Source organism: Austrofundulus limnaeus, unplaced genomic scaffold, assembly GCF_001266775.1.
Source record: "Austrofundulus limnaeus strain Quisiro unplaced genomic scaffold, Austrofundulus_limnaeus-1.0 Scaffold99, whole genome shotgun sequence".
Classification (NCBI taxonomy): domain Eukaryota; kingdom Metazoa; phylum Chordata; class Actinopteri; order Cyprinodontiformes; family Rivulidae; genus Austrofundulus; species Austrofundulus limnaeus.
In genome coordinates, this window is record NW_013952501.1 from 1,450,402 (window position 1) to 1,460,702 (window position 10,301).

Consider the following 10,301-nt stretch of genomic DNA (forward strand, 5'->3'; position numbering starts at 1 on the left):
TATATATATAGGTATTTTTTTAAATACCTACAGATTCGAAGTTGCGTGAAAAGCCTTTTTCAATCCTTCCCTCGTCTACCCCAACCTTCCCCTATGGAGACAATCTTTGTTTGATCCAGCTAAAAGGGCTTAATAACAAAGATCCATAATTAGTTATTACAGGAAGACTCAGCACCTACCATTTGAAAAAAAGCTTGGGAGGAAGATTTAGGAGTGAATAGTACAGAGAGCCAGTGGTCCAAGAATATGTTCATTCTACTTCAGTATGTATTAGGCATGGTCTCTTGCAATTCAAGGTTTTGCACAGACCACATTTAAACTGGAATTATCAAAAATGTTTTCCTCAGTTGATAAATCATGTGATAGATGCACACTAGAGCCGGCCTCACTAGCTCATATATTTTGGAATTGTCCGCATACCAAAACATACTGGAAATACTATATTTCAAACTCTTTCCAAAATCCAGACAAAAAAATAAAAACAGATCAAGCCAGACCCAATTTTGGCTCTATTTGGAGTGGGGCCAGCAGCTGGACAACTATCGGACATGTAGGAAAGAATGACCCATTTTGTGACTTTAATGGCACAGAGACCAATTTTAAAGGGGTCGACATAACCCAGGGGTATAGCGGAAAAAAATCTTGAGCCTGAACCTTTTACCCCCCACCCCCACCCCCACACTTGTTTGCTTATGTGTTGATAATACAAAATATTACTACAGAAAACTATTTAAAAGGCAGACGTCATTCTATCCAGCACATCAAGAAAAATGAAGTTTAAAGCAAATTTTTTTCTGAGCAGAAGATTACCTGTGATTTATTAATTTAAATATTATTTAGAATTTAACAACGCAACTGGAAAATCACAGTTCCAGTGTCAACCTTTAAGGCCCTGTCACACTAGACAACTTATGTTAAAAAGGTAAATGGTGAACATGGAATTGAAAAAATAAACAGGAAGCTTCTTTTCTGTGTACATAATGTAATTCTAACAAAATGATCAAATATATAACTTTTATTAACAATTTAGTCATAGAAATGTTTCATAAATTGTCTAGTGTGACAGGGCCTTTATCACCAAGCATTAACATGCACATTATGAAGGATTTTATGTATAAAAAGGGCAATTAAAAATACTTAATCATTTAAAACCTCATGATTGATATTTATACAGACAAACTGGTCAACAAAACAAACAGAATCTACATGAAAACTGTCATTTATATTTCATGTTCAGGGTAACCGTGGTGATGTGGTGGCCTCTCAAGAGCGGGGGTGGTGGGGTGGGGGTAAAATGTTATTTAATAAGTATATTGTTATGTATACAAAGTTTATTGCATACAAATGTTCTCAGTCAGCAGCTTAACAGTTTTAGGAGCTGCATGAGGAGAACTTCCTCATTCTCCTCCTCATCCTCTTTGAAATACAGATCAAAAATCAACATCCATCCATAAGCTTTCTGCTTACAGGTCAAACATTTTTATTTAAATAAAAGTAAACTGTGTACATGACCTTATTAAAGTTACAGTTTAGTGTTCTTAGGACTGAAGACTTTCAGAGGAAAGAGGTTTTTAAACATCATTTTAGTGTTTTCAGCTGAGGGGCTTTGATATGTTTATTTGAAAAAAAAATTTAGCAGAGGAAGTTCTTTGCACAGAAAAAAATAAATTATTTTTACTGATTTTTTAACCAAACTGAGAAGTTTCTCCAGTAAAGTTATTGTGTAATTTAAAGGCATTGAAACACTTAAATTTAGAAGGTATTAACTACAAGCACCTGAAGTTGACTCAGAACTCTGTGATTTTAGAAAAGATAAAAGTCAAACATAGACTTTCAAAGACTCTTTTTTTCTTGGTTGTCCACCGGACAACTGGGAGGCGGGATCTGGTTGTCCGAAACGAAAATAGATTGTCTCGGACAAACTAAACAATGATTGCGTCAATCCGTCTCTGGACCTATCAGAGGACCAGCTTTCACTTTAAACACACTAGACAGGTCTACTAGCCAAACAGAAATCAGATGGGGGCGGGACTTGGATATCGGCAGAACTTTGATTCAGATCTAGGAGAAGTTGTAGCGGTGATCGAATTAAAATAAATTTCTTTGTTAGAACAAGTTTGAAAAAGAAATTGAAACAACATTGAAGCTGGCAGAATTTTAAAAACCAGCTGTCAGAGAAGGAAAACCAGCGGAAAGATGTTTATTGATTCCTCCACCTGAGAGAGAGATGAGCCTCGCAGATGGATGCTAACGTTAGCTGAACAGTAGCAGGCAGGTGCAGCCGGAGAAGAGAGGCAGGGACAGTGACCCGGGAAACAACATCTGACCAACAGGTGCGTGTTTACTGAGAGAAACTGAGTCAGGTGTTGGGCTAAAGTAGATTGTCCGCCGCTGTGCGGGAGTGCACAGTCTATCTCGGTTATATTTGACTGTTTATGTTTCTTAACTTGGAATTTATCAATATTAACTAGAGATGTGTTGAGTAATGTTTTATTAGATTAAAAAATGTTCCAATCGATTAATTGATAACATGCTGAGGCATCACATTGTCAATTTAGACAGCTTTAACCTGTCCGATCCTTCTCCGAGACAGAGCTAAAAGTAGAGACTTCAAACTTTAAACAAGTTTTTAAATTGTGTTGTTAGGCTAAGTAGAACCGAAGTTCTGGTAAAAAGTGTACCCAACACTTTATTTTAATGTAAAAGATGTTCTTGTTTGATGCGCGTCACATCATGAGCATGAAACACGTCCCGTGGAAATAAAAGCCTCAATCCACCGTCAGTTTCATCTTTCTCTAGAGCCAAAAAATAAAAACCCTCTAATCTTTTATCTGACCAAAGTTATTTGTTAGTTGTTATTAGCAACAAAGGATCTACAAAACAAAGGAGGGGAGAAAAAAAAGAGAGAGACAAGAGCAGCTCTCAGTAGGGGTTCTGGTTCTGGAGCACCTGCTCCAGAACCGTGCTTATTGGGCCGACCAAACCAAGCATCAGTTCTGAGCTCTGCAGAACAGAGAAGGGTGTTTATGTTGCAGCCACAAACAACACCTGGTCCAGGTAGACCCACTTTCCTCTCAGAGTTAATAGAAATAATAATCTGTCGTTTTAGCCACATAGGCAGCAGGAAGGAAAAGTAAAGAATCTGAGAAAAATCATAAATTCTAAATGTAAATAAGTTATAATCATAATTAAATAATTATAGTTTTACATTTAAAAACATTTTATTCTTTTCATGTTTTTCCTCCATTCAGCAGCCTAATAGCTTTGTTTTGTTATCTTTTATTAAAAAAGGATTAATGAGCAAAATTGTTTATATTTGGAACCAGACTTTATGAAAAGTTTAATGTATTTAATAACTGAAATGCTTCTACATAAAAGGAAATAAATATTTGACTACAGAAGAGTTAAATATTTTTTGTTTGTAAATTGTTGTAGTTCACATGAAAAATTATGTTGACAAAATTCTGTTATTATCTTGTTCAAAAAAGGTTTTTATTTGATGCAAAGAGCAATTTTTTGTTGTATCGCTAGTATCGCGAGATTTAAGAGCATTTCTAAAGGACTGTGAGACCTGCATTTGCAGAAGAATGTGCATAAGACTTTGATCGAATCGTCTGCAGCAGCTTGGTTAAACTGCTAGCTGAACAAGGTATTTTGTTATATTTGTATTGTAATATTCTGTAAATTTGTATTTTATTGTGTTCTAATTATTTCATGTGTTGATTTAGAATGTAAAAGACGTTATTCGCCTAGGACCTCCGAAGTGGCAGGCGGCCACGAGGTAAGTTTTGCTACAATTAGATAGAGCTACAATTAGCACATGTGCTAATTGTAGCTCTATCAAGGGCCTAAAGCTTCTGTGTTTTGTGTGTGTAGTTTTCACGGCGTTTAATAAACCAAAGCAAGACGCCCTTCTTGAAGAAGCCGTGCCTGTGTTGTCATTTCAGAGTTACATCTGCCGTTATCGGTTATCTGCCATCAGAAGGAGAAAGTTATCGGTATTGGTTCTTAAAATAAGTTATCATGCATCCCTACACTGCAAAAACTGTCCACCTAACCAAGTTTTAAAATCTTATATCCAGCCAAAAAAAAATCTTTTTGATCTTGTTTTGAGACTGATTTACTAAACAAGAACTGATTGTGTAAGAATAATCATCTTGTTTTCAGAATGTGTAAGATTATTTGTCTTGTTAGCCTGAAAATTTGACTCAATTTATGTCAAAATATCTGCCAGTGGAGTAAGAAATTTTTACTTGGTAAGACTTCTTGAAATACTTGATTTGACTCAATTTTCTCTTATTTCAAGAATCTTACCAAGTAAAATTTTCTTACTCCACTGGCAGATATTTTGACTTAATTTGAGTCAAACTTTCAGACTAAGACAAATAATCTTACACATTCTTAAAACAAGATTATTATTCTTACACAATCAGTTCTTGTTTAGTAAATCAGTCTCAAAACAAGATCAAAAAGACTTTTTGACTGGATAAGATTGGACATTTTTTGCAGTGCAGTTATCCTTTTGACTGAATAGTTGAATTGTGCCTGCAGGTTTTCTGTATTTGTTCTACTAAAAATGTAAGTAAAAACATGTTTTTGTCTAAATTTGTGATTTTATTGTTTCTTTTTTGCCAGCGCATGTAACCAGTAGCACTCATAACCAAATCAATTAATTTACTGCCAATACATGTGATCGGTATCTGTGACCTGCAGTGATTGGCACTCATATGTGATTGGTATCAGAATCGGCAGCATAAAACCTGATCGGAGCATCCGTCATAACCCTTTCACCTTTAAAGAATAATTAGCAGAACTTACCACTCAGCAGTTCAATCCAGCTCTGCACAGTCTCAGGTGGTTGGGTGTCCTTGATGTGTTTTAAAGCCTCGTCTAAAAGTACATCACCAGTTGGAGCATCCGACTTACAGATTACCTGTGAATTTCAGTCAAAATTAAGATAACTGTTTATAAAAAGAAAATTTCTGACATAAGTTGCTGCAGCAGATACAATTTTACCTTATTTTTTTAAAACTGGGGAGCTAATAAAACCTGAGAAATGTATAAACAGGCATTATGGATACACAAACTTCTTTGCCGTAGAGCAAATACCACCCCATTGACTTTCAATGTTTATTTCACTGTTTAGACACGTTCCATGTGTGCTATAAGCCAGGGGTTCTCAAGCCATTTGGGTCTGGGGACCCCTTACAAGGGCGAAAAATTTCCAGAGACCCTCTCATAAACACATTACAGATACAATTCTGGTTCAAATACAGAACTTCGTTTTTGCTAGATTGTTAGCTTATTAGTGAATGAGTTAATACTGCCTTAATGGACAATGATTTAAAAAAGTGAACTAGCAAAACTGTGATGTTGATGCAACATGTTCGCAAATTTGGGTGCACCAAACTTTTGTGCTGGTGCACAAAAGGAAAAATAGTTAGGCGCACCAGTGCAACCAGAGCAAATAGTTAGTCTAGAGCCCTGTACCTTCCTGGCCAGCAGACTTTTCCTCCTCATGCCACAGGATTCCAGCTGTAGGCGTCCTCGCAGGGCTAATTCAATCAGCATGCAACCTCGCAACCCTGATGATATACAGTCATTCCAAAATGAGGTGTAGCCCTGCATTATAAAAAACACAAAATCATAGTTCTGTTATAAAAGAGGGGGAAAAAAAACAAGACTGCAGCACATGTGCATTAATTTAAGTTTAAAGCCATGCATTCCTTGAAGAAATGAGATCTGCCATCTTTTGACACCAGATTTTTTTTATCTAATTTGTAGCCATTTTGTCATCCCAGATTTAACATTATGTACAATCTGATGTGATGCTACAAAATGTTTAGTATGCGTTAACTGTCAGCTACTACATCATCAAATTTTAGTTTACATTTTTGAAAATGATGAATGGCACCTTTCTATCCAATCAGAGTACTCAAAGCACTATACACTACAATCTGTGCCCTCATGTACACAGTACTGACTCTCTACAAAGCTAATCTAGATAAATTATTCTACAGAGACTTGTCAGTGCTTAAACCACCTTCATACACTGATGGGACACACATCAGAGGCAATGAAGGGTTCAGTGTCTTGCCCAGGGATACTTTGACATGTGAATGAATAGTGATGGAATTGAGACAGCCAGGACTCAACAAGATTTTTTTTTCTTTACGCAGGTGACGTTTTTCGTCACCTGCCTGACATGAAAAGTTACCTGCCCGAAACAAAAATGTTCAAAATTTGATAAAATATAAGAAAAACGTGTATTGTATTTGTACTACAAAAACATTAACATGGTTACACACAGAGGTACATAATTTATGACATCTGATTTAGCAGATGCAAACATTGTAGACCGAGTCACTCACAGTCAGTCAATTGTTTCATCAAAAACATCTTCAAAATCCTTTTTTAGACCTTTCTTTTATTTTCAGAATATTTTGAATAAATGGCCCTATAAAAAAATAAAAGAAACTGTCTACCTGCCCGATCGGGCAGGCATTGCCACCGGGCAATAGGATTTGTTGAACCCTGGAGATGGCAACTCTGTCGCAATGACAGACGCCCCCAAAATGGACTGTTTAACAGCACACATCAACCCTTTGGACGTTTAGCTGTATCTTGAACCTCAAACATGTAATTTTCACAAAGCAATACAAATGTGTGCGTGTGTTGGGGGGGGGGGTACGGACGACTGATTTCTATTTATTTCTAGTAGCTGAGTAGGCTGGGAGATGGTTATTTAACTTTAATATGTATAATTATTTTTTACAACCTACAGGCTATGAGACAAAATACATTTGAAGCTGATTAAATACAATAATCTGAATTTGACCTATACGTCTATACCAGGGGTGCCCAACCAGTCACTCGCGAGCGACTGGTCACCCGCCAGCTGGTTCTCAAGTACCGGTGAAGCGCAACGTTGCTGCGGAGCCTCTAGTGCCGGCTCTGAGCATCAGATCCCAGAGTGGCTGGTCTTGTTTGAAAGCTCTGGTTCCGCCCTACAAGGTGAAAGTTGAACGTTCCCGCAACGAATCCTGCAACGAATCCTGCAATGTTCCCCGCGGAGCTATAAGCAAAAAGACCTCCAAAATACGCACCATCTGACCTGACTCCGGGGTGGTTTTAGCCCCACTCCCGGGCTAGGAGCGTCAGATCCCGGCTTGGCTGGTAGGGTTTTAAAACCCTGGCTCTGCCCTACAAGTAGAAAGTTGAGTGGAGTCCCTGCGACGTTCCCCCGCGGAGATTTAAGTGAAAAACCTCCAAAATTACGCACCGTCGGACCTCCGCCGGGGGGTGCTTTTAGCCCCCCTTCCCGGGCTAGGAGCATAGGATCCTGGAGTGTCTGGTCGTTTTTAAAGCTCTGGTTCTGTCCTATAAGCTGATACTTGAATGGAGTCTCTATGGCATTCTCCCGTGGAGCTGTAAGCAAATTACACACCACTTAGTGCATTTTACATGCATTTTTGGGAGGAAATTTCAACATTTGTTTGCTTCTCCTGCAGGCTCTGAGCATCGGATCCAGGACAGTGAGATGACTTTGGAAAGCTATGGTCCTCCTCTACAAACTGGAAGTGGTTTCAAGTTGCTCGGATGTTTCCCCGTGGAGCTACTAACCAACGACTGGCTGAAAAAGGCGCTTTGGCGGGCGATATAGTACTCAATTTACTCCGGAGCCTCTAGCGCCGGCTCTGAGTGTCTGATCTGGGTGCGAAGGAAGAGGAAGAGAGGAAGGAAGAGATCCAGTGAGGTGGAACCGCGGTCATGCGTCCAGCACCCGCTCTCCTGCCTGGATTCCGCCAGAAAACCCTGGCGGGCGATATTTTGCAAAAATGCATAAAATTCAGAAACCCACCTGATGGATCACTTCCAGGCATTAAAAGTAACAGATCTGATCAGGTGAAACCGGTCCTGGAAGCTCAGCACCGGGTTTTACAGCTGCCTGCGAGAGAGTTTTATATTGTGTGATTTTACTTTGAAAAAAGGGCAGTACTCTTGTGGTAGCCATGTTGACCCTGATAGTTTTTTTGTTTTGTTTTTCCTCCCCTGTATGGAGAGAAGAGAGGAGAGTTCTTTGAATAAATGGAGACGAGTTCCCGTGCTCCAAATTTATTTGACTCTGTGGTTCTCACACTTGAAAGGGTTTTCAGCCCTCATTGCTCGCATGTTACAGGGAGTACTGATTGAAGGAGATAACAAATAATGGTATTTTTTGTTCAAGCATCACTTTTCTGTTTCTCTGTCAGGAGTTAAGTAAGGATTTTATCTTTTCTTTTTTTTGTTGGTAAATATATGGTTAAGTAGATAGTTTTGTTTGACAATACTTTAAATTAAATAAAACTAGCAACACATTACGTTCTGTTTTTTTTACTTTAAAGAAGTGAGGAGTAAGGCGACAAAATTATGTTTTTTTAATACTGAGACTGGACGAGTAGATCTCGGCAAACTGCCAACATCAAAAGTAGCTCTTGGTTCAAAAAAGGTTGAGCACCCCTGGTCTACACAGTTACAAAATGGGGGAAATCTGTGTCCTTTACAGACAAGCTGTACAACTTCACATGTATAATCTAACAGCTATTTAAATGCTGGATCATTTTGATTAGCTGTAGCGGCCATCTTGTTTGTGTGTGTGTGTGTGTGTGTGTACGGGTTTTTCCCACAACATGGGGTATTTTTTACAAAAAAAATCAGCCAGGTGGGGACCGAAGTGAATTGTGGGGACCAATGTCAGGTCCCCATAGGTCCAAATGCATGTTCCAGGTGTGGGGTTAGGTTTAGGACCAAGGTTTAGGTTAGTTTTAGGGTCAGGTAGGTACCTGTGAGGTTAATTTTAGAGTATATGGTCAGGGTTAGGATATAAAGTCTAAAAAACATAAATGGAAGTCGATGGAAGGTCCCCACGGGGTCGAGAAACAAACGTGTGTGTATGTGTGTTTGTGTGTGTGTGTGTGTGTGTGTGTGTGTGTGTGTGTGTGTGTGTGTGTGTGTGTGTGTGTGTGTGTGTGTGTGTGTGTGTGTGTGTGTGTGTGTGTGTGTCATAGGTAGCTCTCAGTGTATGTGCTAAATGACTTTCAGCCACTACCACACCAATCAATACTCGTACATCTGTAAAACTGTTAAAGCCATTTTTGTGTTGGCTTAGTTTGACTGGCTATGATGGCCATCTTGAATCGGTTTATTTCAAAACAAACATTGAAATGTACGCCCAAATGATAGAGTAAAATCCGTGCAGAGGTTTACTAGCGATACAAAATAACAAACACACAAACAGACACTGGTAAAAACATAGTATCGTCGGCGGACAATCACTGTGTTTGCATTGGATGATAGGTTCTTGCAAAGCTGTGAAAAAGGACGTGTAATCGGGAACTGCGTGTACGAAATATTTGCTTTCTTGTTAATACAGATTCCTGTACTGAATTGGTCAAACACAATACTATATCGTATTATTTCTCTCTAGCATGCACAGAAGTATAATCAAAGCATACAATACCATAAACAGTTCGTCTGCGGAAAAAAATAACAACAGGCCTGTATTGTTGTTAGCTTTAGCATAGCAGGAAAACATTAGCCTTCAGTGTTGATTTGATTTCTGCAGAGCAGAATTTACTTCTCGTTACCTCTCGGTCCTTCAGTCCCAGCAGTAACACCTCTTCCATTAAGGTCAGTCGTGTTTCTTTGGAATCTCCAGTATCGTCGTCTTCCAGCTCATCCCCCCGGCGGGGCTCATCGTGAGCCTCCTGGCAAAGCGTCCGGTCTTTGTCCGCGGCGCTGCGCGAGGCTTCGGTTCGCCTCTGCACGAGGCCGGAACTTCTCTGGGTCAAGGAAGTCATCTCCGTCTGTTGCAGGAGTTGGCTCGGTAATGACGAAAAGCACCTTCCACGGACCACCCTGTCCAGGACACTTTCACAACCATATGGTAAAGATTGTTATTTTAAATTGATGGCAGCTGCCTGATCGGCCCTTGCCATCTGGACCACTTCCTTGAGTTCAGCAGCAGCACTGTATCAAACATGGCGTCTTCTGGTATTGCATTCACCCAGCAAGTAATCCAGTCCAACTTTATTTGTAAGGCTTTTTAAAACACCACCCGGCCAGATTGAACAATAAAAAAACACTGATTTAAGACAAAAATCCAACATGAGAACTTAAAACCAAGTAAAACATATAAAATCCGACCAAATAATAAAATTAGAAAAAATATAAAATATTTAAAGTTAAAAGAGTAACTAATCCCCAAATTGTCTTTTTTCCAGATAAACTGTCCAAATTGTGCCTTAAAGTTCATGTAGTTC

General features: G+C 39.0%; 1 protein-coding gene across 1 annotated transcript in view; it reads right to left on the minus strand.

Moving 5' to 3' along the window:
* The window catches only part of LOC106520948 (Golgi phosphoprotein 3), a 19,033-nt gene extending 9,025 nt beyond the window's left edge, over positions 1 to 10,008 (minus strand). The window contains exons 1-3 of the mRNA XM_014013286.1: positions 9,627 to 10,008; positions 5,491 to 5,622; positions 4,819 to 4,933 (exon numbers count right to left, since the gene is read on the minus strand). Of these exons, the coding sequence (XP_013868740.1) occupies positions 4,819 to 4,933; positions 5,491 to 5,622; positions 9,627 to 9,839 (460 nt within the window). The 5' untranslated portion in view covers positions 9,840 to 10,008. The remainder of the gene's footprint in view (positions 1 to 4,818; positions 4,934 to 5,490; positions 5,623 to 9,626) is intronic.
* Between the last annotated feature and the right edge of the window lie 293 nt (positions 10,009 to 10,301).